The 24,282-nt window shown below is 58.1% G+C and overlaps 8 protein-coding genes across 8 annotated transcripts; 5 read left to right on the top strand and 3 right to left on the bottom strand.

Annotated features, from left to right (window-relative positions):
• Positions 1-144: 144 nt before the first annotated feature.
• DICSQDRAFT_144843 (Leo1-domain-containing protein) lies at positions 145-2,022 on the bottom strand (the record flags this gene model as incomplete). Its single annotated transcript, XM_007362904.1, has 4 exons — positions 145-1,209; positions 1,322-1,516; positions 1,590-1,776; positions 1,835-2,022. The coding sequence occupies 4 exons, from the start codon at positions 2,020-2,022 to the stop codon at positions 145-147; spliced, it is 1,635 nt and encodes a 544-aa protein (XP_007362966.1).
• Positions 2,023-4,005: 1,983 nt separating this feature from the next.
• Positions 4,006-4,936, top strand: DICSQDRAFT_54247 (uncharacterized protein; the record flags this gene model as incomplete). Its single annotated transcript, XM_007362903.1, has 4 exons — positions 4,006-4,182; positions 4,240-4,530; positions 4,589-4,711; positions 4,781-4,936. The coding sequence occupies 4 exons, from the start codon at positions 4,006-4,008 to the stop codon at positions 4,934-4,936; spliced, it is 747 nt and encodes a 248-aa protein (XP_007362965.1).
• Positions 4,937-7,540: 2,604 nt separating this feature from the next.
• Positions 7,541-10,765, bottom strand: DICSQDRAFT_100841 (barren). The gene is made up of 8 exons (XM_007362902.1): positions 10,258-10,765; positions 9,521-10,079; positions 8,945-9,466; positions 8,586-8,881; positions 8,404-8,527; positions 8,073-8,350; positions 7,758-8,012; positions 7,541-7,704 (listed from the first exon to the last, which is right to left on the bottom strand). The coding sequence occupies exons 1-8, from the start codon at positions 10,750-10,752 to the stop codon at positions 7,669-7,671; spliced, it is 2,565 nt and encodes an 854-aa protein (XP_007362964.1). The 5' UTR covers positions 10,753-10,765; the 3' UTR covers positions 7,541-7,668.
• A 336-nt stretch (positions 10,766-11,101) lies between these two features.
• On the top strand, positions 11,102-13,227 carry DICSQDRAFT_81201 (uncharacterized protein). The gene is made up of 3 exons (XM_007362901.1): positions 11,102-12,021; positions 12,086-12,275; positions 12,332-13,227. The coding sequence occupies exons 1-2, from the start codon at positions 11,110-11,112 to the stop codon at positions 12,179-12,181; spliced, it is 1,008 nt and encodes a 335-aa protein (XP_007362963.1). The 5' UTR covers positions 11,102-11,109; the 3' UTR covers positions 12,182-12,275; positions 12,332-13,227.
• On the top strand, positions 13,198-15,163 carry DICSQDRAFT_153259 (MFS monosaccharide transporter). The gene is made up of 4 exons (XM_007362900.1): positions 13,198-13,540; positions 13,602-13,987; positions 14,054-14,318; positions 14,377-15,163. The coding sequence occupies exons 1-4, from the start codon at positions 13,267-13,269 to the stop codon at positions 15,045-15,047; spliced, it is 1,596 nt and encodes a 531-aa protein (XP_007362962.1). The 5' UTR covers positions 13,198-13,266; the 3' UTR covers positions 15,048-15,163.
• A 35-nt stretch (positions 15,164-15,198) lies between these two features.
• DICSQDRAFT_81194 (uncharacterized protein) lies at positions 15,199-19,745 on the bottom strand (the record flags this gene model as incomplete). Its single annotated transcript, XM_007362899.1, has 22 exons — positions 15,199-15,442; positions 15,505-15,641; positions 15,694-15,822; positions 15,881-16,030; positions 16,088-16,204; positions 16,262-16,442; positions 16,495-16,658; positions 16,722-16,962; positions 17,020-17,171; positions 17,224-17,430; positions 17,483-17,669; positions 17,726-17,991; positions 18,058-18,300; positions 18,352-18,512; positions 18,568-18,665; positions 18,718-18,824; positions 18,886-19,021; positions 19,069-19,179; positions 19,235-19,314; positions 19,365-19,436; positions 19,487-19,635; positions 19,696-19,745. The coding sequence occupies 22 exons, from the start codon at positions 19,743-19,745 to the stop codon at positions 15,329-15,331; spliced, it is 3,252 nt and encodes a 1,083-aa protein (XP_007362961.1). The 3' UTR covers positions 15,199-15,328.
• A 438-nt stretch (positions 19,746-20,183) lies between these two features.
• Positions 20,184-22,548, top strand: DICSQDRAFT_153257 (uncharacterized protein; the record flags this gene model as incomplete). The annotated part of the gene is made up of 6 exons (XM_007362898.1): positions 20,184-20,478; positions 20,530-20,982; positions 21,038-21,144; positions 21,197-21,320; positions 21,376-21,419; positions 21,470-22,548. The coding sequence occupies 6 exons, from the start codon at positions 20,184-20,186 to the stop codon at positions 22,463-22,465; spliced, it is 2,019 nt and encodes a 672-aa protein (XP_007362960.1). The 3' UTR covers positions 22,466-22,548.
• Positions 22,549-22,728: 180 nt separating this feature from the next.
• DICSQDRAFT_133831 (eukaryotic phosphomannomutase) lies at positions 22,729-24,019 on the top strand. The gene is made up of 7 exons (XM_007362897.1): positions 22,729-22,865; positions 22,930-23,050; positions 23,117-23,285; positions 23,353-23,415; positions 23,462-23,498; positions 23,551-23,742; positions 23,804-24,019. Exons 1-7 carry the CDS (start codon positions 22,782-22,784, stop codon positions 23,906-23,908), a joined length of 771 nt encoding a protein of 256 aa, XP_007362959.1. The 5' UTR covers positions 22,729-22,781; the 3' UTR covers positions 23,909-24,019.
• Positions 24,020-24,282: the final 263 nt, after the last annotated feature.

Raw genomic sequence — 24,282 nt, 5'->3', positions numbered from 1 at the left:
CCATTGGCATGTCAGATTGAGCCATGTCCGCGGCACCTGATGACAACAGATAGAAAGCAGCTCCAGTAGTGCAAATGCGAGTAACTGAGATAAGCGGCGGGTGTTGCTTCTCCAGTGATACAATGAACAGGAGCTAAGGAAAAGCTACTCTTCTTCCTCTTCTTCAAACCCGACCGCACGCCTCTTTCTACCGCCGGATGTCCCACGTCCACGACGAACGCCAACGTCGTCGTCGTCCTCGGACTCTACGTCCATCGCATCTTCTCCGCCGGCGGCCGCATCCGCATCCTCGTCTTCGGCACCGTGGTCGCCGCTAGCATCCCGTTGACGCCGCTTGCGCAGCTCGGCCTCGTTTTGGCTGATCTTCGCCTCCAACTTTTCCAAATCATCCTCCTCATTCTCTTCGCGGGCCGACCGTTTCCGCTTTCGCCGAGTGGCCTCTCCATCGCCGAAATCGTCTTCTTCATCGGAGTCCGCCACGACGAAGTCGTCCGTCTGATACTCACCCGGCCCCTTCTTACCGTTTTCGTCCCTAGACGGCTTGCGTTTGCCCTTCCGCCCGGCGCCCTCATCGCCGTACTCGTCCTCAGAGCCGCCCCTGCCAAAGCCGGCGTCGTCGTCGTCGTCGTCGTCATCTGACCACATGTCGTCTCCTGTGCGTTTACGCGTGTAGCTGTGTCGCGGCCGGCGTGTGCCCCCGAAGCCGTCTTCCTCGCCTCTCGCACCCCCGCGCGACTTGCGGGGTTTCCGCGCCGCGGCTTTCGCGAGCTCGAGTTTCTCGCGTTCGGGGTCCATCGTGGGGTCTGGCGCCATGCGCAGTCGCGCGACGCGGGAGTGCTTTTGGCCCACGGCCCGTACGAGCATGCGGTGGGTCTCGGACTGCATGCCAGTAGGGCGGATGGACATGTAACCGGTGACGACAGCCTCGCATTGGAGGATTTCGGCGCGCTTGTGCTGAGCGACGAGATAGGTGAGACCCTGGGCGTGGCCCGCGCCAGAAACGGCAGTCTGAGACTGAGACTGTGACAAGGAGGGGATGGCTTGGGAGGATTGTGATTGCGAGAGAGGACCACTAGTGCTCCCGAGAGCTTGTCGGGAAACGGCGCCCGAAGTGTCAATGGACTGGGATATGTCGAATAACTCCTTTCCGAGCTGGAGAGACAGGGAACCGTCTGACCACCTAACGATTCGGCTGTTAGATTGCCTCCTCTGAAGGGTACATGGTATTTGCATTGTGCATGAGAAGCCGTCAGAATATATCCAAGGAGGGGGAGACATGGATCACGCATATGGGTGGGGCGACTGGGATACAACTACTCACGTCCTGGCCGAACTCGTCTTTGGACCATCGCCAGCGAACGGTATTTTCCACCTTGAGCTTTACGGACATGCTCTTCTCGCGAGAAAATTCTGGGTGCTGAGCGTCCTCGTCCTCTTGTTCTGGACCAATGTAGGTGTCGGGATGGAAGGGCTTGGAATCGAGCTTGATAAAGTTCGGCATGCGGATAACCCAATACTGTAAAGAAACATGAATGTCAACCGGCGAACGTGCTAGTAGGGGGATAGTTTAGGATAGAGTGGGTGCTTACGTTGCCGTCCGAGCTTCTGGGAACGGGGATATTGGGGATGGCGACATCTGCTTCTAACCTATGTTCGATGACGGGCTCTGGCTCGTCGTCCTCTGCGTACTCCAGTTGTTCTCTGTGGCGGCGCTCGGGAGACGACAGGCGTTCCTCGTGGTCTGCGTGTTCGGAAGCAGCAGATGAAGCCGGTCTCCTGGGGCGAGTGGATGAGTCCATAGATGGAATAGGCGGAGAGCAAGTAGAGGACGTACTCGTGTTCCACCATGGTCACGTCCTCATCTTCGCCAAATAGGTCTTCGAGTGCCTCCTTGTCGTCCTCTTGAGAATCTTCTCTGTCAAGGGTTGGTTGGCTATCGTCCATGTCGTCCTCAACCTTGGGAGAGGACATGGACGCGTCGTAGACATTGTGCGCGTCAAGGGCGCCGGCCAGGGAGGACATGTGAATAAATGCGCGAAAGTAAAGGCGAGCGGGGTCGGATGTACGATGGACGAGAGAGGAGATTGGGACGGTGGCTCGCAGTCGGCTACAATACTAGCGCCCGCGTTGCACACGGGCGCCTGTACCACGATGGAGAACAGGCGCCGAAGGGACACGCCTCGAGGCATTTGCACAAGGCTTGGTGGCACAAGGCTTGCTCCGTACGAGTGTACAAGCCCACATCGCCGCTCCCTCCGGCATCTCCGTCTCGCCTCAGTCGTCTTCAGCAGCTTCTACAACCCACATACACCTCTTCCTGCCCGCCGCCAAGCACTTCGCCTCCGTGGCCAATCAGTGCGCCTATCCAATACATACCTAACGTCGATGGAACTGTCGCCGCAGCGGTCCTGACAGCGTCGTCGCCTTCGCGCCGCTCCCACTTCCGCTCCATCCCTACTCGCTCTGTCAATAGCTCAGCGCCTCGTGCGCCACGTGTTGTGCTGGAACGCGGTCCCATCGCTACATCTCTACATGTGCTTCCTCTCATTGTCGCAGGGTCTCTCACCTGCCCGTTTGAAATGCTAGTCTGTTGACGACAAACCGTGTTTCGTGCCAACCCAGTCTTGTATGACTTGGCCGGGAATTAGCCTCTCAGGTCTAAGAAAGTCCTGAATTTGCCGCTTGGCAAAGAGTCGCCCTCAGAATCCGTCTCGTTCGACTTGCTGCCCCTCCACGTTCGGCGGACTTCATAGGCGACGTCTTGCTCAAGCTTTCCGCCGACTCAAGCATGGCTCTTATTTCTGGAAACTGCACGGGTTCGCGTCCAGTGCACACTGAGCGCGGCTGATGTTCTCGACAGAATGTGGACACACCGCCTCCGAGGACAACCCAGTCACGTCGGACGTCACCCTCTTCCCCCCCGGCTCCGGTGCGCCTGGCTGCGGCAGCATCCTTGAGTCACATCCGGCCGCCTTCATAAACTCGCGCATTTCTTGCTCTAGGCAAGTACATACACACGTCTGTGACCGCCAGTGACCCCACGTAATTAACATCCCGGCGAGAAGCAGATACAGGCGCACTTGCGTTCCAAGGACTCCCGACAGGCGACAGTCGTCGATATTGTGGGAACTTGGGAGCGAGCTGACCTATCGCCGCGCCGCAACCCGACGCTGTCGGTAGCAGCGCATTAAGTCGCCGCAAGACAAGTGCAGAGGGCAAGCATTTCCCAGCCGAGGTGCCGCACTGCCCTTCTGTGTGCAGTATCACTCCTTGCCTTTTCGGTCGTTGAGCGCTCGTATTCCTTCAAATACCCCCCTCGTCCCTCCCTCAACATACCCTCATCCCTCCTTCTCGGTCCCACATCTCTCACCTCAGTCACCCAACGTCACTATGACTCCCTCCACGCAGTACGTTCCTCTCTCTCTACCACCTTTGCTCCCTTCCTCACCTCTCCCTAGCCACTCTCAGTCGCCGCGCCACAACATGCTTGACGCCAAGCTGCCACATGATGACTTCCTCGCTACTGCCTCTCAAGATCCCAGTGACCTTCACGATGACCTCGGCGCACTAAACTTTGCTGATGTCCGTTACTGTTCCATCATAAACCTTTAGTTTCTCCATCTCACCCCCTCATCTCAGCCTTACTCTTTTGACATCGGTGGCGATGAGGGCCTCTCGTCTGAGCTGACCCACGATGTCGCCAGTGTCCGCCAAGGCGACTACGCTACGTCGTGGCCAACTGCTCCGTACCCGGAGGGCTCGCTGCTGTTCGCCACATCGCCCTACCTCCACAACATGGGGCTCGCCTCTCCGTCACCATCTATCCCGGCCTTGCATGACACGTACTACGCTCCTACCCCTCAATTATACAACACCCCCAACATTGGTAGGAACGTGCCGCACATCCATATCGAGACCGAAATGCGGCCCTTTTCTTCCCCTGGCCCTGCTTTCGGTCATCATTCGCCTTACGGCCACTCGCCACAGGGATATTCACCCTCGGTCATGTTGCCCACACCGTACGCTCACAGCCCGGGCTCCAGCATCGGCTCTGCACCTCCCGTCACCCCCGAGACTCCCTTCGCGTCTGTCTCTCCCCGTTCTCCCTACATCAACCATCCCTCGGCTTCCCCCATCTCACCCTCTAACCTGGTAGTCCATCCCACTACCTTTGATCCCAAGGTAAGGCTTAATAAGCGCTCTTATGCCGCAGGGGATGTTCTTACAGAAGTCCAGCAGGAATCCGTCATCTCTCTTCAACGCGAAGTATTGGAGATTGCTCGCGTGGCCGGACACCCCCACGGCGGTCCATTCGTTCCCCAGAAGACGTACAAGCCGCACACGATTAGCGATCGCCGTCGGTACGTGGACGAGGTCGAGTTGGAGGCACCCATCATGTTCTTCTCGAACAACCCGACTGGCTGCGGTATCCCCCTCAGGGACGCGATCGCCAGCCGTTTCAGCGCTCTGGACGGCCGTGACGACTCCATGTTCGAAGGTCGAGGACCGTCGGTATCGATCAGGCTGAACGTGAGGCATTTGCTCAAGCGTTGTAGATGAGCAGATGCTGATGGAATCATATCAATAGTGGCCCGGATATGCACCCTGGAGTCGCCAGATCCCCACCAGGGACTTCCGTAGTCCACCCCAGCCGATCACGCGGGCCAAGTTGGCTAGGAATGTGGCGAAGACGGTCCAGCGCTTCATTCAGGTGAGCTTGAGATACTACATAGCGCGCCCAAGATGCTTGAGTTCTGACCAGAGCGCTCTCTTCCCGCAGGAGATGGAGAATCAGACGATGGAGGATCCGTCCGAGGTGAAATGGCGCGTCGGGACGCGTGGCATACGCCTCGAGGACCTCATCCTGGTGGGCCTGCAGCACGTATCGATGGGATCCTGGCAAGCGCACGTACGCCTGTTCCGGCGCCAACATTAAGCTTCTTACGGCAGCGGTCTGTGCCTGGGCCTCCGCCTCCGCTGAGATGCTGCCGTCCTCGAGGCGCCCCCGCAGGGCCGGAGCTTCTTGTCGGAAACAACCTGCTCGCATGTTCGTCTCGTTCCCTGCCACCTTCATCTCCATCGCATCGCCAGTCTTCTGAACCGCTGCTTCGAAACCCCATCTGCGATGCAACTGCGCTATCTAGCGTAGGCTCTACACCAATGGCTGACCTCGGCGCACGCGTCTGCGCATGATCTTGCCGTTCCCGCGGGGACCAACTGAATGGCATCGCTGCCGCTCCGCCCTGTGGACAGCCCTATTTACTTACCGAGACATAGGCTCATGGACCTTTCTCGGACTACATGCTCTCCCTTACATATCGATGTAAGGATACCCTTGGAGTGCTCGTGCTCGTTCAGAGCTCAGGCCTGCTTGGTGTACCCGCAATCTCCCCTGCTCTTGTCTGTCTAATCTCTTCCAGCTCAATCCGTCTTCGGAGCGATTTATCGCCTCGCTTCATCACAATGTCTTGGTTCTCTCTCTGCTGCGATGCTCAGGATCTTTGCTCTAGTAGAGCGCCCTCGTAGATCTGGTGAATACCCTGTCCTCGTTCTTTCTTGCTTATGTCTCCCCCGGCCCTTGTCCTCGACTGTATGTCTATGTTCTCCTCGATTTTGCGCGAGACCGGAAATTGCTACACACGTCGTCAGCTGTATCTCCCTGTATCTCCTGCTCTGATCTATAGCTCTAGTCGCAATGCAACGCATACAATGAATATCCACTCTGTTTGGACTGACGCGCACTGCCGCTTTCCGGATAATGTCATTCCTGCCTATGTGCATCGCACCTCCGCCGCTAAGAGACTAGAACGGTTTGAGGGCTATGCAAGAAGTTCTCTGCAGAACGTACATAGATAGATTGCTTCCCATCCCTTCATTTACGTGCTGAGGGAACTGGGGAGTGCAAACGACAGCTTGAATGCCGCCACAAGGCTGCCTGCATTGCCACCGCGATAGGATCATGGACCCTGGGAAGTCTTCGATGGCTGTGCTCGACGCCGCCCGTAAGTACGTACTCCGCGTTCTGCAACCACCACATGCGTCTCGCGTGTCTTCTCAATCGTTATCGATGTCTCATTTGAAGAGATTTCCCCCAGTTGCTTGCGGATATCGTTGCCTCGCCTGCTACAGAGGGCTGTGGCCTGCGCCTAACATGTGAGGCCCGGCTCATGTCCGCATAGCTGCATGACCTCACGGATTGGCATGCGCGACAAGAACGCATGGAGGGCGTTCCCGCTGTTCATCGCCCCCGGCTTATCTGATCCCACAGAATCCGTCCACAGAACTTAGGCAGTCCACTGCAGCAAGAGACGACAGCTTCCCTGTCGTGCCTACCCAGCCCCGCACCGCCCCAGTATTTCGCCTATCCGGATATCGGGCCTGATTCAATACTGACTTGAAAGTCTGTGCCAGCTTCTCGGGAGCTAACCGTGACATGCTCCCCTACTTCTGCCTTTCAGTGGCATGCTCATGCCTCGCCGGATGCGTCTGGCCGCTAAGCATCGCCCCTCGATGTCCGCCGGCGAACGGAGAGAACAGAAATAGATCGTGGTCGGGCTGTTCATCGAAGTCCGTCGGAATTACGACCATGGTGCTGCAGCAGCGAAAGGCACAGCTGCCGCACCACTATGCGTTGGTGTAGCGTGAGCGACTAAGCCGGCGGTTCCAGGCCTCGCTCACGGGTCACGATCGTCTTCATTGAGCGGCGAGTTACGATGTCTGTTAGTTCAGGCTGCTCCACCTCACATTCCAGTGAATGTAAAAATCAGCGTCGCATGTCCCGCGCCGGGTGGTGTGCTCGGATCAGCAGCAGGCCCCTGCCGAGCCCCGCCAGCCTGCTCTCCGGCCACCTTCCAGCTCGGGGACACGCCTCGACGCGCTTACGCACGCCTGACTTCGCCACAGTACACGACATACATCTCCGCGGCAGGGAGACGACGTCGAAGAAGAAGTGTCGGTGGATACGGATCTAGCGTCACCATTCCATCCTCCCTATCCTATTTGTGTGCTCCGCCACCTCTAACACTAACGCTCTACGCGCACCATCTGTGACCGATGCTGGGGCGATGGTTTCCGCAACTTGACATGTACCTTTCGCCAATGTTACCGCTATCGACACAGCGTCGTGAAGCATCTGGATAGACTCATGGACTCAGACTGCGAGCTCAGAACCAGTTGCTCGGATATCTCGCGCATAGCGCGTTGCCATACTTTTTGACCCATCCCAGCTTCTCAGCCCCTTGTTAGGCACCGCTGTCAATGCAGTTGCTTCTTGTACTGGTTGGTCTTTGCCGGGCCTATGTGATAGACAATCCCTGGAATGTCTCGACGGACCTCGATCTCGGGATCGTGGAAGCGGTGGCATGAAAGATAATGCAGTGACACAGGAAGCAGCAGCTTTCATCCGCTCGGTCACCAGATACGACATTTGTAGTGCCTACAGGCTGGTGACGATGTGGCAGGTCTCGCTCGCTTGGTAGCTCGTCGGGATACAGCTGTGGAGGCTGGCTGGGCGTGAGGCTAGCTGTCGGTACAGAGGAAAGAAATAGGTATAATCAAAATTCAGCACCGTACTACCTAAGCAGATATCTTGGACAACAACAAAACCGAAAGAACAGCTATACACACAGTGCGTCAATAAGTAACGCCACGAAGTCGAGAAGCAAGCCCTCATGAGGCCGGTGCGGCATTGGGGTCTCTGTAGACCTACAAAACGATCATGAGCTATATGTTATTCATGATAACCAATCAGAACCTACCTTCAGATCCCATAGGTTACCAACTTTGTTGCTGTCACCAACAGCCGCATCCTCATCCTCGTCGTCATCTTCGACCTTGCCATCGACCTCGAGCTTGAGTCCCCGCTCGTTCGCCAGATGGAGCAAACAGATGAAGCAGAAGCTGGTGCTGATCTCGTCCATCTTGTCCTTGGTGTACGTCTTCTGCAGACCAGTGATGACCGACGTGAAAGGTCTTGCTTCCGTTGGGTCTGTGGGCTGTTGGTCATCTGTGTCCTGCTCGACCACGAGTCAGTTGCTTTTTCATATTTTCAGAAAGGACTGTAGAGTACGTACCATAGCATCTTCGCCATCCTCGACTGGAGGCGCGACGATCTCAAGGCCCTTCCAAATGTTCTCCTTGAGTTTCCGGACATCCACCCGCTTCGCCCGCTTGGCGTAGTTGACCGTTTCAGGCTTCACACGGCGTGTTTGACCCTGTGTGGCTGCGAGGAGATCTTGCTCGTCCGCCTCAACAGGTAGGCCGCCATCCACCCCATCATCGACATCATCAAAGCCTGGCCCGTCGTCAAAGTCGTCGTCGTGGAAGAACTGGGTGTCGAACGGTATCGCGCCTGCTGGCCGCGTCAGATCAGCTATCATCGCTGGAGGTACGACGGGTACTGACTATCATCTCCAGCCTCTCCGCCAGCACCCGCCGCTTGATTCGCCGCTGCTTGCGCCCAGAACGCCTCGTTGACCTCGCCTTCTGGGACCCCATCTAGGCGTAACCGATGTCCACGCATTTTCAGCTTTGACAGGGAGGGTAAGAAACTGGTCTAAGCTAGAAGCAAGGGAGTTGTAACTCACCGAGAATCTCGGCTTAAGGAACAAGGTCACTAGACTCTTGGTTGAGAAGTGCATGTCGTCCGGCAAAGTCTGGTTGTTGCGCTTCTCTTCCTTGTCCTTGCCTTTACCCCTCTTACCGCGCCCCTTCTTGGAAGCGGCTGGTCCTGGAAGGTTGATGCCAGCACCTCGGACGACGGGCGCGAAAAGCTTCTTCTTCCGCGTCTTCACATCTTCCTCTGGAGGGGCAAGGAAGTCGATCCTGAACGCTTCTTTCTTTTCCCGCTTTGGTCTTGACGCAGCCGCATCGGTGGCATCAGCTTCACAAGTATTCGTGAGACGACTGACGTTTGTGAAGGATGAACAACAGAGGAAACACATACGTCGGCGGACTACCTTCCTGAGCTTCCAGTGCTCTGGCCCTGCCCAGTTCTTCTTGAAGTAATTCTGATCAAAGTAGTTCGCCATGCCTTCACCGTCTTCACCGACCGCCATCACGAAATCGCGCTCGTTCGGCGGATGCCTCGGGTCGAAGGCAACAAACTGACCCTGCTTCTGCTCTCCGGGTGCGCCGTCCGACCCACCGACGGAGGTGGTATCGCCGTCAGGGCCATACTCCGCGCCAAAGTCGCCATAGTCCTCCGGGATGGCTTGGTCCCCAACGAAAAAGTCTTCGACTGGAGCGGCGCTGTTCGGGACGCCGTCTACGTCCATCGCATTATCGATATCAGGAGCGTCGCCAAAGCCATCGTTCCCATCGTCGTCATCGTCGTCCAACGCAAGCGCACCGTCTCGGAAGAAGGTCGTGTTGTCCATCGAGAAGCTGTCCTTGCCGAAAGCAAAGTCCTCAAGAGAGTGTGAGATTTCTTGCTCCTCAATACTGTCGAGATTTGGGATGAATTGTTCTGCTGAGGATCGTCAGGCTGCGGGGAACTGTCAAGGCCCGTTGAGAAGCATACCTCGAAGAAAGCTGAGATCAACCTCGTCGCGAGGCTCCTCCAGAGGCTGCTCCTCTTCCTCTCCCTTGGCCACTGAGTCGCTCGCGTCGAACACGACGCGGAGACCGCCATTGGGGGTGACGGTCAGGCCGAGATGGTTCATGAGCAGACCCTGCGCGCCGCCCTCATCGAAGTCGGCGCACGTCTTCCTGAAGAGAGGATCGACGCTGAATTCGAGCTCGAGCTTCTTGGTACGGAGCTGGGCGGGGTTCTTGGCGAGAGTGGACTCGCTCCGGTACGCTTTCCGCTTGCGTTGGCTTTGACTCGGGTCGGCACCGTCGGGGTCGTCAGAGCCTTCGCCGTCCTCGGGGTCGTGACCGCCGTTGGCGAGGTTGCTGAGAAGCTTGCCGGTCTCGGTGCCGACGGAGTCGACACGGGAGGTCCAGATCTTGACGCAGCCGTCAAGGGTGCAGGATGCGCGTTGGAAGTTGATGGAATTGTCGGTGTTGTTGCGCAGAAGGGACATGTCGTGAAAGTAGTCGATGAGGGCGAAATTCCAGGAATTTGCGGCATTGATTTTCTGTAACACGGGTCAGGCACGGTGATCCAGACACACGATGCATAGGAAAGCCATATAATCTCAATGAAGGGGGCGGGGAGGAGTTGCGCCGAGGAAAGCAAGGGGAACCAGGCATGAACAGGAGCGGCGCTGAACACCTGCGCGATTTGGCTCAATGTACGACAGGAAAAATACGCACGTTATCGGTTGCCATCTTCATCCACTGGTCAAAGTTGGAGGTCATAACGTCTATGGGTACGTTGATGACCGGAACCTGGGGTACGTTCAAGAGCTGGCTCTTCTGCTTAGCTAGATTTGCGGCTCTGGAGCCTTCAGCGGCCCCGTCGGTAGCGTCATGGGAGTTCGCAGAGTTGGAGGGCCCAGCTTCTGGTTCGTCATCTGGGTCGAGGGGCAGGACGACCTTCGCGCTCTTCCTGCGGCGCCGCTTCTCCGCAACATCGTCGTTTATGTTGACGCTCTTGAGAGGAGGGCGCGCCTTGGAGGTACCATTTGTTGCGTCGTCAAGATTGAAGCTGCCGTCAGGGTCGAAGCGTTCGCTGAGGCGTTTCTTGGAGAAGTTGCGCGCGGTGTGTGGGCGGGGAGTTTGCTCGCGTTCTGTGTCGCCACCCGAGTCGGATTCGGCAAAGGATTGGCGGGAGATCTCTCGCTGTGTGCGGTGGCGCGAGACGGGCATGGCGGGCAGAGATGGGGGCGGGGGAGGGAGCGGGCGGGCTTGGACGGGCGCGAGGATGCTGATGGCGGAGGACAAGAGGAGCAACACGACGCGTTCAACCACCCCAACGCGCCCCACGTGACATCTCCCCCTCTTGGGCGCTTATACATCTGAGAGACCGGCTGTGGCAGACACAGGCAGACATCGAATGCAACTACGACTACGACTACGACGACTACGACTGCAACTACGACTACGACTGCAACTACGACTACGACTGCAACTACGACTACGACTGCAACTACGACTACGACTGCAACTACGACTACGACTGCAACTACGACTACGACTGCAACTACGACTACGACTGCAACTACGATGGCGAGAACAGACGAAGTCGACCCCGGCTATGTTGCACTCCCTCTCGATCTCCAGCGCAGAATAGACAACGCATTCGACTCTGCCCTATCCTCCTCTGGCTCTCCTCCTTCAAAGCGTCGCAAACTAGAACAAGATCAGGCACCCGCACCTGGCGGTTTCCTTCTCGACGACGCCCCTCCTGGTGGCTTCTTGCCTGACGAGCCCCAGTCGTCTGAAGACCAGGACGATCAGGAGATCGTGCAGAGGCATATCCCCCTCTCCCTCATTCCTACCGCCCTCCAGATCCTCGACCTCCAACCCGACGACGAGGATGTGCTCTCCGTCTTCCGCAACGCTGCCTCCGGATGGAACGATCGCTCGACTTCTCAGTCTGGCGATCCGCTAGACGCTCTCGTCACCCGCAAGGATTGGCGTGCTGTCTGCGCGGCCCTTCTCGACCCCGGTCTGGCCGGAGACGACGACGTGGACATGGGCGGGGATCAAGACCCCCCTTCCGGGTCCGAAGCTGGCGTTCCCCCCGGCGACGAGCTCTCTGATTCGGGCGAAGAATATATGCAGTCTTTGAGCAGTGGATCCGATGCTTTCGGAGTCGACTCAGACGACGAGTACCGGGAAGGCGGCTTCCTCCCCGCCAAGAACGCCAAAGGCAAGGCCATCTCCAAGGTGGCGCCCTCTTCGCCCAAGTCCCGACGAGGACGCGGCCGTAAGCGTTCCATCTCGTCCGAAGATGGCGACAAAGACGACGCAAAACAACATGGATTGAGTGCCCGACAGAAGAAAGAATGCCGTGCTACGTTCGCGCTCTTCTTCCCCGACGTTCCAGACGCGAGTCTCGACGCGCAGCGGATCCGAATCAAAGATATCACACGCGTAGCAGCGCTGCTGAAAGAGAAGATCTCAGCTGAAGAGGTAAGCTGCGTACTTCTCCCGTGTGAGGCACGGTCGGCTAATCGGTCCCTGGGCGCGGGCGCAGACAGTGGAGATGCTCGACGCGTTCTCCACAGCCGCCGACAGGTCGATGGGGCTCGCAGACTTTGAACGAATGATGGTCGCGGCCAAGCTAGCTTAAGGAAAGAACAAACTATGAGCGTGGTCTGCAGCGGCGAAGAAAGCTGTCCGGACATTAATTGGGGTGGCCCGATGGTGTGCGTCTATTCGCGTCTGTAAGCATCAACCCATCGCGTGTTGGTTTGCCTTGTGGCTGACGCTGCTCGCACAGCGCAGAGGGCCGAGGGAAAGGAAGGTTTTGGTGCGAGAGCTTTTAGCTGGCTTCGGAAGACGAGCTGGCCTTGGGGAACATTTGCACTCATTGACGGGCAATCCACCTGCCTTGAATAGCGACGGGATCTGGTAATAGGCAAGGTTTGGTACCCACGCTCCAGGTACCCCGCAGTCGGATTCCGCAATCGTTTTCGAGACATTTGACCACGCATACTTAGGTGACGCCTGCAACCGAACCAGCGCCGGATGGACGCCCGGTTAACTTTCGCGAGCGTCGCCGTCCCGAGCTCGCTCTCTCCCGCGTAATTCGTCGTCCGTGCCTTGCGTTTGTTTCCGCCAGTGTCCTTCATTCCTCCGCCCACACAAGATCCGTCTCTGCTTCGGCTTCATTCCCCCTCCATAGTCAGCAGGGCGCCGCCCCGTAACTCTTGCATCGGGCCTCCCACGCCTGTTGCTACCTTGTGTCAGGTCCTTGATGGCCTCTACCCTCCTCGCTCTTTCTCGCCGCTCATATCCAGCTTCCAGCCACTCAGAGCCCATCTTCGGGTCAGCAGCCGGACCATGTTTTCTCCCATCTCTCTCCATCCCACCTCGCGTACCCCTTACGGCGCTGTGACATACCCTCCGAGATCCATGCCTATCCGCAAGTTTCATCGCAGCCCATGATGAGCCGGTCCTTGACAGTTCCATACGGTCTCTGCGCGCTATCCGTTGGCTTTACAGCTGCCCGATGCGGGGGCTTCCATACGTTGACAGCGATTCGGAAATCAATCAACCTCAATCGCGTCTTTCCCCAGACCCTATATATAGTCCTCCCGCCCTGGGGAACCTTCGTGGTTCGTCGCCCCGCATCCACATCCTCGAGTTACCCAGGCCTACGCGTCGCAACCTCCCGCCCCCACACACCCCGCGCGCGCACCACCCACATCCACAATGCCTGGCGGTCCAGCAGCCTCCGGCCCTGGCATCGGCGCAGCCGCGCCGAAAACCAACATCGTCGGTATCGCCATGGTCGCCTTCGCCGCCTTCGGTGGTGTCCTCTACGGCTACGATACCGGCACCATCTCCGGTATCATTGCAATGGACGACTGGCTGAGGACCTTTGGCCAGCCGACTGCGGTAACTGCAACGAACCCCTCGGGCTTCTTTTTGTCCACTCCGAACCAGTCTCTTGTCGTCTCCATCCTCTCCGCCGGTACCTTCTTTGGTGAGCGCACAATTACCGCTCTCCATCGCACTGCGGGTTTGAACTGAAATATCTTCTCTAGGCGCTCTCTTTGGCGCGCCCACCGCTGACATTATCGGTCGCCGCACGGGCATCATCGCGTCCTGCAGTGTGTTCTGCCTCGGTATCGCCCTCCAGACTGGCGCCAGCAACTGGGCCACATTCATCGTCGGCCGTTTCTTTGCCGGCTTCGGTGTCGGCCTCATCTCGACCCTCATCCCCATGTACCAGTCCGAGTGCTCGCCCAAGTGGATTCGTGGCGCCGTGGTGTCCGGGTACCAGTGGGCAATTACCATTGGTATCCTGCTCGCCGCAGTAATCAACAACGCTACCAAGGATCGCCAGAACCACTCGGCTTGGCGGATCCCCATCTCCATCCAGTTCGTGTGGGCGTTCATCCTCTTCGTGGGCATGTTTTGGCTCCCTGAGGTGAGAAACTGCAATCTGGCTGCGTCTCTGTACTTAATACTCATTCTGCTCATTCTCCCTGCGCAGACCCCTCGCTGGCTAATCAAGCAGGGTCGACGTGACGACGCTGCCCGATCTCTGTCTCGTCTGACCCAGCTGCCTATCGATGATCCCGAGGTCCAACTTGAGCTCGAGGATATCGCTGCCGCACTGAAGGAAGAGGAGGAGATTGGTGAGAGCTCGTACCTCGACTGCTTCAAGTTCACACACAACAAGATTTTCCTCCGCACCATGTCCGGTATCCTCATTCAGGCGTGGCAGCAGCTCACTGGCATCAACTTCATCTTCTACTGTGAGTTTGAGGCACTTCGTGCTACCGTAAAAACGCTTCCATTAATCGCTTCACACAGACGGCACGACCTTCTTCCAGAACTCCGGCATCAAGAACCCCTTCCTGGTTTCGGTCGCGACCAACATCGTCAACGTCTTCATGACCCTGCCGGGCATGTGGGGCGTCGAGCGGTTCGGCCGCCGCTACCTCCTCATCTACGGCGCCGCCGTCATGTGCATCTGCGAGTACCTCGTGGCCATCATCGGCGTCACCATCTCCGTCGAAAACCAGTCCGGCCAGAAGGCGCTCATCGCGCTCGTCTGCATCTACATCGCCGCTTTCGCCTCCACCTGGGGCCCCATCGCCTGGGTCATCACCGGCGAGATCTTCCCGCTCAACATCCGCGCCAAGGCGATGTCGCTCTCCGTCGCGTCGAACTGGCTCTGGAACTGGGCCATCGCGTTCGCGACGCCCTACCTCGTCAACGTCGGCCCCGGCGACGCCGGCCTCGGTGTCAAGGTGTTCTTCATCTGGGGCTCGACGTGTTTGGGCTGCGTGATCTTCACCTACTTCTGCATCCCCGAGACCAAGGGCCTGTCGCTCGAGCAGATCGACATCCTCTACGAGAACTCGACGCCGCTCACGAGCGTCAAGTACCGTCGCGAGCTGATTGCGCAGAACGTCCACGTCTCCAACCTCAAGGGCGGTGGCGCTGGGGAGGACGAAAAGGACGTGAATGAGAAGGTCTGAGCGAGTTGTTCGTATAGGGTTCCGGTACACACGATATAACGTACCTTCGTGCGCATGTTTTGTAATGTCCTTGAATGTTAATGATGATAGTCCCAGAACGGACGTTTCGGGTTCACTCTCACGAAGTGCGGCTACGATGTCGTCGTATCGTTGCTAGACGGCAGAGTCTATTACGGATGATGTGAATCACGATAGTCCTAAGAGTACATGATGTGTGATATGCAAAAGGTCATGCTACGATCTCAAAGCAAAACTACAAGCGGAAGGGACACCCATGCTGGCTACCAAAGCTCGTCCTCGAATCGATCCAAAACGGCGTTGGCATCCTCGACGTCCTTCTGCGCCTTCTTCCTCATGTAGAAAATCGGGCAGTCTCGACTTGTGCACAACACATCCTGACGAACACTGGTTTCAGTTTCCCGTTCTTTCAGCGACTTCGCCGACTGCAGAGACTGACCTGATGCAGCGAGCCCTGACACCGTTGGCACTGCGTCCACAGGCGAGAGAAGCGGACTTGTAACTCAGACGCAGACGTGACCTGCTTCTGATATAGCTCGCCCAGCCTCGGTCTGCAGTTGTTGCAAACCGCGCCACCTGCACAAGACGTTAGCACGGCAAGCACTCATCAGTCCCTGTAAATGCTCACCCTTCACGCTGTTGTTCGGACGGAGAGGCGTCTTGCACCCCAAGCACGTCACCGTCTTCACCGCGAACTTCATCAGACCACCGACCGTCGGGGTAGCGATCTGGATCGTCCGGGTGTGGTCACCAGACACTATACGAAAGCGTTCAGACAATTCACACGCTCGCGCGGAAGCAGTCCGACGACGTACGGAGCGAGTTCGCCTTGTCCCCCATGATGGGCTCGAAGATGCGCATCAGAGGATTCGACAGCTGGTTGTCGAGGTAGTACTTCGTGTCGATGGGGATGTTGTTCTCCAAAACATAGATCGGGTCTTCCGACTTCTCGTACGCCGCGGCGCCTGTCGGGCATCGTCAGCACACGTCCTCTCGCGAAGACCGCCGCGTCGTCCACGCACCCTTGATGCCCTTGATGATGACATACGCCACACGGTCGCCCAGAGCAGGGGCGGAACCCGCGTCTCGCTGCTTCATCCGCTCCGCCAGCTCGACGTGCGCTTGCTTTGCAGCGTAGTCTGCCGAATACCAGTGAGCAAACGATCTCACGCACGACACGGTGGCGATCTCCTTACCGGCCTTGGCGAGGGCCTTCGTGATCACCAACTGCGACATATCGATCCTGTTCTGCAGCAGGTCGGAGATGACCTGCTTGACGTACTCCTCCGCCGCCTTGACGTCGCGGTCGATGAGCAGCTTGTGCAAGCACGTCTCGATGACAGTCGACACCAGCCGACAGTTGTCGCGCCGCACGGTCTGCAGCTCGTCAGTGTCCCGTCCGACGTCGACGAGCGTCGACGCGACGCACCTCGATACCCTTCGTGTCCATCTTGTCGTACTTCTCCGGCCGTGTCCAATACAGGCCCGCGTACCGCTTCTTGCTGATGAGCAGGTAGGGGAAGTAGACCTTCTCGAACTCGAGCTTGATCGGCTTGATGAACTTGCCCGTCACAAAGTCTGCAGCCTCGCTCCCTGGACGTTTGCCGCACGACATCAGCCATCGTGGTCGAACCAACAACGAGCATCATCACCAACCTAACCGCATGACGGTAGGCAAGTCCGTCGGACCAAACCTTACCATGACTGAATCGGTATCACCATAGATGACCGTCGCGTCGTGATCGTGTCCATTTGCGATACAGTACTCCGCCTCGACCTCCTGCTTCGTCTTCTCGATCATCTGCCGCCCATACGCAGTGACACTCGACGAGATCGCCAAACACGGTAATTTTCCTATCGTCGCGCCGGTGAACCCGTACACCGAGTTCGCGCTGATCTACGGGGCGGTCACCACAGTCAACAATAATCACGACGGCGTACCGCGATCTCTCACCTTCAACGCGAGCTGCCGACCGTCCAGCACGGCACGCTTGAAAGGATCCGTCTCCTTTTTCAGATCCGCCTTCGCCCGTTTCCGCGCACTGATCAGGTCTTCGAGGATGGTGGGAAGCAAGCCTTTTCGCCTCGAAGACTTGACGAACAAATCTGCAAGACGCCTCAACTCACCAGCCATCTCCAGCGAGAGCTGAGCACGCACCGTTGTTCGGAGTCTGAACGTAGTCCACGTCCCTCACGAGACCCAGACGGTCCACGGTGGCCTTGTCGAGCAGCGTCGTGTAGCACAGGTTATGCGCCATCATGATCGACGGATACAGGGAGCTGAAATCCAACGTGGCGATGGGCACGTCGTAATAGCCCTTCTTGGGCTCGATGACGGTAGCACCCTCGTACTGCTCGTCGCTGCCTACGTTATAGTAATGAGAAGGCAGCCGGTGTGGAAGGCATGACCCACATACCTTCACCCTTGAGCGCCGGCACGACGTAACCGTCATCGTTCGCCTTGCGAAAGAGCTGGGACAAGACCTTGATGGACTGGCCACGCGCGAGGAGGTAATTGAACGGGACGCCCGTCACACGGGCCATCTCCGTATAGTTGATGAAGCACATGAGTTTGTCCATCAAACGTTGAGGCAGGTACGCATCCTGCCAAGAGACTATTCAATATCACCAGGTGTGGCAGGGAAAGAGGCGCGACTTACCTTCAAACAGTAGACGGCCAGACGCCTACGCGACTCTGGGGTACCGTTCTGCAGCTCCGTAATGACCGAATGGTGCACGTCCTCCTTCTGCTCGCCCAGGAAATGGGCACAGACCGAGTTGAGTGTATAGCTGCGCAGCTTGTACTCCCGTTGCATGTACTGCAGAATATCGATCTGGAGTCGACCATCCAGGACCGTCTCCTTCGAGTCGCGTTGACCAAAGGCCTTTGATGAGAAGTGCGTGTCCTTCGTTACAGTCTGCTTGTCTAGAGGCGCGACCGGCGGTGAGCTGCGCTCGCCAGAGCGTCGGATGATAAACGAGAAATACTGACTGGCGATTCTGCCGAGGTACGGGAACTTGCTCGCCTTGAGAGCCCTTGCGCGGTCGAGGAGATAAGGAAAATCGAAGTTCGAAATGTTGTAACCGATTATCACGTCTGGGTCGACCTCCTCGATGAATTCACGCCATCTCACGAGGAGCTCTGCCTCGTCGGTGAAGGACAAGACCTGCGAGCCCACAATGTGTGCACAGCTATTGAGGGTGAAGACGTTCCTGATGAAAGGCTTGCTCTCGCCTGGCGCATGGTCAGCAGAGCGGACCAGCAAAGGAGGAGCTGGCAACAAACCTTGCCGAGTGACCATGTTCGCGATCTGGATGACGGGGTCTATATGTGGCTCGGGAAAGATACCTTTACGTCCGGCGCACTCGATATCGAAACTGAGGATGCGGAGTGGGGCCGTTTTCGACCACTGGCCATCCGGTGCGTGCGAGATGAACTGGTCCCACCTAGACAAGTCGATTGGTTAGGGGATCGGTGGATCATGGAACAGTTGACACTAACTTGACGGTGAACTCGATTTGACAGTGAGACTTCTTCGCCTTGCCCTCAAGGAGGGAATACTTCCCCGCCGGGACCTCGATCCAGTTCATGCCAACAACCTGGGAACAAGGTGAGAGGGCGTGCGGCTGACAACGGCACCAAATGACTCACCCTTGTGTCGATCATGAAGCGGAGGGTGTAGGCTATGTTACTTTCGAAGGTTGCAACATCAGTCTCAAAGAGGCCGTTGAACTTGCATTCACCGCGCTCGAAGAGGCGTGTCAAAACAGCAGAAGAAGTTAGGGAGGAGAAGCATGGATGATGAGGAAATGAACATATCTCGGACTTTGGGTATACTTCTCTGGTCTATGACGGTGATCTTGACGAAGCTGACCCAGTCATCTCCTCTATAGCCCCATAGACTGCGTTTAGTTGTCAACTCGACGTGGCGTACGGCACCGTAACCGAGGATATTCTGGAAGATATTCAGCTGGGAGGTAAGTGAGAGAGAGACGGACGGACATTGATATGGCGCTGGAAGGGCCCTGCGTCCTCGTTTGAGAAACCTCGGGGAGTGGCGATGTAGAAGTAAGGGAGGAAGTCAGTGACCAGTGCTAGCACGCTATGACCGTCCTAGAGGTAACAGCAATGAGAGGGAGTTTAAGGAGCTCGAGGGTCAGGGACGGACTTGAGTGACACCAAACATCCTGAGGGTGGTACCGCCGGTCTGTTGGTCAACCGAGTCTTCGATGTCAATCTGCTGGAATACTGGAGAGTGGTTGAGTTGGGGTGGAGGAGGATGGGGGACGGAGGCTTACTGATACTGTCGCGGTTGGGGTTGATGGGAGGCAAAGGGGGACGAGCCCAGGAGTCAGCGCCGCCCTCGGCATCTGGATTACAGAGTGAGTAAGAGAGGGAAAGAGGAGAGGGAAAGAGAGACCTTTGGATTCGCCGGCCTCGTCCTTGAGTCTCTGGAGGACGTCAGCGAAGGAGGGTTGACTGGGTTGGGAGTTTGAAGGGCCGGTGGGAGAGATCTTGCGCTTCTTGGAGGCGGGTTGGGAGTCCGTGTTGAGCTTGAAGGTGGTGTCGCTGAAAGAAGACGCGGTGGGTAGTGAGTCGGTGGTCAGAACGAGAGAGGGAGGTACGGACCTGCCCTGAAATGGAATGTTCTCTTTGGAAGAGGGAGACACAGTGGGCATATTGGCTTGGCCTGTCGCGCGAAAAGACGCGTGAAAAGGCAGCGGGAAGAGGAGCAAAGGCAGCGGAGGGACAGAGAGTGCAGCCCGTCGCGGTCGTTGATGAAACGCGCCCACAGGCGCCCACAGGCGGCGCTTGATCTCACCTCAGATCTACGCCAGATCGCGAGTCGCATCTCTTGCTGCACTAAGCTTCGCTCTTGCTCACAGCTACCGTCTCGCTCACCTCGCGTACTTGTATCCGTAATCTTTTCCTTACGCGCACTCTGCTAGATTATCCATCCAATTGTAAGCTTACCTGCCAGAGTCACCGTGAGTCTGCCCCTTCCGAGCCGTACGCTGTGCACTCACTACAGTCATCCTGTCCCTCCTCCATCATAAGCCGTCCAGTCCAGCTAGCATCCCTCACGCATCTCCCCCACTCGTTCTGTATCCCTAGCCATGTCGCAATATCAACAGTACTACCTGTTTTCTCTCCCCCGAGAACTCTTGGATACCCTCGTGCCCAGAAATATCCTCTCCCAAGTGCCCGAACCCGTGCCCCCTCCTCGTATTGAATCCTCCGCCCAACAGGCCCCTGGCTCGCGCGCCTGCAACATCTGTCTCGGCGCAGCCTTTGTCGACGTCGAAGACCAGCGCGCCCACTTCCGCTCCGATTGGCACAGATACAACGTCAAAGTGCGCCTCAACGGCGCCGATCCCGTCACCGAGCAGCACTTCGCCCAGCTGGTTGATGGTACGTCGCCCTTCTCTGCTCCCCATCCCCTGATCCTCAACAATGCGCTAGGCCTCGAAGACTCCATATCTGGCTCCGCGTCCTCCTCCGATGGAGAAGACTCTTCCGACGGGGACGACGCCGTCGCCGCTCTCGTCCAAAAAACTCGCAAGCTCGCGCGCCCTTCCTCCCCAGACGAAACCGCGCGCACCATACCCCAAATACCCCTAGTATGGTTCCATTCCCCTCCCGCGACCCAGATCGGCATCTACCGCACGGTATTCTCCACCTCCACCCCGCCTCCGGAGTACCTCTCCGAGCTCAAGCAGATGCAATCCGGCGGCGAGCACGGCAGGACGTGGGCCCTGTTCATGACTGCAGGCGGTCACTTTGCCGGTGCCATCGTGCGCGTGAAGCGGCCGGACGGCGACGATGACGACGGAGGGCTCACCAAGAAGGGTAAGCCCAGGCGGCCCAAGCCCGAGCTCGAGGTCCTCAAGCACAAGACGTTCCATCGCTACACCAGTACGTCTCCGCATTCTTAAGAACAATTTCCAAGAGCTCACCGTGAGTCTTGCAGCGCGTCGAAAGCAGGGTGGGTCGCAGTCCTTGAACGATAATGCAAAGAGCAAGGCCGTCAGTGCCGGTGCAATGCTCCGTCGTTACGGAGAGCAAGCTTTGCGAGACGTGAGTTCGTTTCTCCCCCTGTGCGCGACGCCTGATCTTCAACGCATCCTAGGATATCCGCAATTTGCTCGCGGACTGGGCGGAGGACATCTATGACTGTGAACGCATCTTCATCCGCGCGAGCGTCTCCAATCGCCGCATCTTCCTCGACTACGAAGGCGCAGTCATCGAGAAAGGTATGTAAATCGTTTCATGTCTCCGCTGTCTCCTTTTACTAACAGATCTCACCAGGGGACGAACGTCTCAGAGGGTTTCCCTTCCCTACACGACGTCCGGTACGCATAAGATCCGTCATGCATGCAGTACATTCTAATCCCATCTCCAGACCCAAGCAGAGCTCACCCGATGCCTCCAAGAGCTCACCAGGGTCAAAGTCTCCCACCTCACCGAAGACGCTCTCCGCGCCCAAGACGAGGCGCTCCTCGCCTCCCTCCCCAAGCCCAAGCCCCAACCCACACCCGCCCCGCACCCCGAAGCCGCGAAGCACAAGGACAAACCAGCCGCATCCCAACTCTCCCCCGAAGAAGAGCTCCTCCGCGACAAATGGGCCCGGCTCCTCGACATGGTCAAGCGCGGCCGCCTCGACGCCCTCAAGCCGTTCTGGGCCCGCGAAGCCGCAGCCCTCGGCGGCGTCGACGCCGCCGTGCCCGAGTGGGCCGCCGAGAGCGGCGGCGGCGGCACCCTCCTCCAGGTCGCCGCGCGCGCCGGCCAGGCGGAGGTCGCGCAATGGCTCCTCGAAGACCTCCGCGCGGACCCCACCCTCGCCGTCCCCGCGCCCTCCCCCGGCACCGGCGCGAGCGCCGCGGCGGACGACTCCGGCTCGGGCGCCGAGTCCGACTCCTCGGACGCGCCGCGGCTCCCGCGCGGGCGCGGCGGGCGGCGGACGGCGTACGACCTCGCGCGGACGAAGGAGGTGCGGAACGTCTTCCGGCGTGCGGCCGCGGCGCACCCCGACTGGTGGGACTGGCTCGGGACCGAGCGCGGGGCGCGCGTGCCGAGCGTGCTGAGCGCAGAGATGGAGGAGGGGCGCGAGGGGAAGAAGAAGGCGCGTCGGAAGGGGCTGAAGGACAAGGTGAAGGAGCGCGAGGTGCGGGAGAGGGAGAGGGAGGCCGCGACGCCGTCGCCTCCGCCGCCTCCCGTGCAGGAGGCGAGGCGGCAGAGGGAGGAGTTGTCGAACGGGGGCCCGAGGAGGCTTGGGGGGTCGACGGGCGGGGCGGAGAGCGTGGCTGGGCTGACGCCGGAGATGAGGGCGAAGATAGAGCGGGAGAGGAGGGCGCGCGCGGCGGAGGCGCGACTGAGGGCTCTCGGAGGCGGTCGCTGAGTTGTGCACAATCACGCTGTACCTTTACGAAGCATGTTGGCACAGCGAACCGTTTACCTACGCATTCGACGATTTAAAACGTATGCTTTTCCAGCGTGTCGTCCCTATCCTCCGTACGTGGTGCGCCGAGGTGCACGCCCGCAGCAGCGACAGTATGATTACACGTGACTGCTATAGATCTAGACTGCGATCTTGATTCCTCGACGCGCTCGACGCGCGCATATATTCCGCCGCTCTACGCTACCCAAGCCGCTGCCCTGTCCGCCCCTCTTCATACCTTTCCTTTCGCCGTCAGATCATACCCCATACCCGCGCGATGGTTTCTGCCGTTTTTGCTGACAGGCCGATCAAGAAGCTTGTTCTCTTCGATGTGGACGATACGCTGACCCGGCCTCGCCAAGTATGTGTCTCTGCTCGTCGAGCCGTGGCCCGCGTCCGTCATTTTGACGGCCCTATCTCTCCAGCTGATATCTCAGGAGATGATGGACCTCCTTCGTGCGTTACGCAAGAAGGTCATCACCGGCGTCGTCGGCGGGTCCGACTTCGTCAAGGTCTCAGAACAGCTCTCCCTCCCGGGCTCGACCGGTGCGTCGCACACACAGCTCACTCAGGCCTGCGTATCGCCGCGCTGAGCTGTCTCTAACCGCCCAGCGGTGGACGAATTCGACTATACGTTTGCGGAGAACGGCCTGACGGCGTTCAAGCTGGGCAAGCAGCTGCCCTCCCAATCCTTCATCAAGTTCATCGGCGAGGAGCGGTACAAGACCCTCGCGAACTTCATCCTCCACTACATCGCCGACCTGGACATCCCCATCAAGCGGTACGTCCACTCGCAACGAGCCCTTTCCACGCGCGCAAATGGCGACCTCACGCGGGGCCGGCTGCAGGGGCACGTTCATCGAGTTCCGGAACGGGATGATCAACGTTAGTCCGCTTGGCCGCAACGCAACGTGAGTCCCCATCCCGAGCACGTGCGATGTCTCTCACCCCGCGTAGCATGCAAGAGCGGAACGACTTTGAGGCCTACGACAAGGTGCGGGCTTTCTCGTCGCGGCGCGTTCTGACATGGCTGACCCCGGCTCTAGCAACACGGCGTTCGCCAAGCCTTCGTGAACGTGCTCAGGGAGAAGTTCTCAGACTACGGGCTCACCTTCTCGATTGGGGGCAAGATCTCCTTTGATGTCTTCCCCAGCGGGTGGGACAAGACCTACTGTTTGCGGCACGTCGCGGACGAGGAATTCGAGGAGATCCACTTCTTTGGAGACAGCACCCACAAGGTCACACCGATCCAATTGCTCCTCGTGCCTTCACCGCTGAAGATCGTTGTCTTGCATGCAGGGCGGCAACGACCACGAGATTTACTCAGACCCTCGCACGATTGGGCACTCCGTGAAGGGCCCGGCGGAAACGGCGCAAATCCTGAAGGAACTTTTCGAACTGTGAGAGGCCGGTTTAGGTATCGTGGTCACTTGGGTAGAGCACTATGTCATCTCGATTCCCTACTACATAGACCGTTGTACTTTGGTAGAATTTGTGGAATGTCTTCAACGATGACAACTAGTCTGCCCTCCATCGCAAGATCGTCATCTAGATTACGCTGAAGCTAATCAGGGATCGGCGAGCACAGATTTGATGCGACGAGCGAAATATAGCGCCGGGGAACCGGAGTAATCTCTTCCTCGCGTTAGGGTTACACCATTGCGACGACATCCCCGGCGACGCTCCGCCCGAAATAGCTGGTTCCCCCTGCTTCGCTCGGGTGACCCTCACGCGCGGAGTCGTAAACTCGAGTTTCTCCCACCAACTCAGAATTGTGC

Source organism: Dichomitus squalens (assembly GCF_000275845.1).
Source record: "Dichomitus squalens LYAD-421 SS1 unplaced genomic scaffold DICSQscaffold_5, whole genome shotgun sequence".
NCBI lineage: Eukaryota > Fungi > Basidiomycota > Agaricomycetes > Polyporales > Polyporaceae > Dichomitus > Dichomitus squalens.
Note: the sequence above shows the minus strand (reverse complement) of the source record. Positions and strands in the feature narration are given on the sequence as shown.

What these genes read in the sequence shown, in the direction of transcription:
- DICSQDRAFT_153259 (XM_007362900.1), top strand. Translation starts at nt 13,267, where the DNA reads ATGCCTGGCGGTCCAGCAGCCTCCGGCCCTGGCATCGGCGCAGCCGCG. An exon ending in CTCCGCCGGTACCTTCTTTG is followed by an intron (nt 13,541 to 13,601) that starts GTGAGCGCACAA and finishes TATCTTCTCTAG; the next exon opens with GCGCTCTCTTTGGCGCGCCC. An exon ending in CATCAACTTCATCTTCTACT is followed by an intron (nt 14,319 to 14,376) that starts GTGAGTTTGAGG and finishes CGCTTCACACAG; the next exon opens with ACGGCACGACCTTCTTCCAG.
- DICSQDRAFT_81201 (XM_007362901.1), top strand. Translation starts at nt 11,110, where the DNA reads ATGGCGAGAACAGACGAAGTCGACCCCGGCTATGTTGCACTCCCTCTC. An exon ending in AGAAGATCTCAGCTGAAGAG is followed by an intron (nt 12,022 to 12,085) that starts GTAAGCTGCGTA and finishes GCGCGGGCGCAG; the next exon opens with ACAGTGGAGATGCTCGACGC.
- DICSQDRAFT_133831 (XM_007362897.1), top strand. Translation starts at nt 22,782, where the DNA reads ATGGTTTCTGCCGTTTTTGCTGACAGGCCGATCAAGAAGCTTGTTCTC. An exon ending in CGCTGACCCGGCCTCGCCAA is followed by an intron (nt 22,866 to 22,929) that starts GTATGTGTCTCT and finishes CTATCTCTCCAG; the next exon opens with CTGATATCTCAGGAGATGAT. An exon ending in ACTTTGAGGCCTACGACAAG is followed by an intron (nt 23,499 to 23,550) that starts GTGCGGGCTTTC and finishes CCCCGGCTCTAG; the next exon opens with CAACACGGCGTTCGCCAAGC.
- DICSQDRAFT_100841 (XM_007362902.1), bottom strand. Translation starts at nt 10,752, where the DNA reads ATGCCCGTCTCGCGCCACCGCACACAGCGAGAGATCTCCCGCCAATCC. An exon ending in TGATCTCAGCTTTCTTCGAG is followed by an intron (nt 9,467 to 9,520) that starts GTATGCTTCTCA and finishes GATCCTCAGCAG; the next exon opens with AACAATTCATCCCAAATCTC. An exon ending in AGGATGGCGAAGATGCTATG is followed by an intron (nt 8,013 to 8,072) that starts GTACGTACTCTA and finishes GTGGTCGAGCAG; the next exon opens with GACACAGATGACCAACAGCC.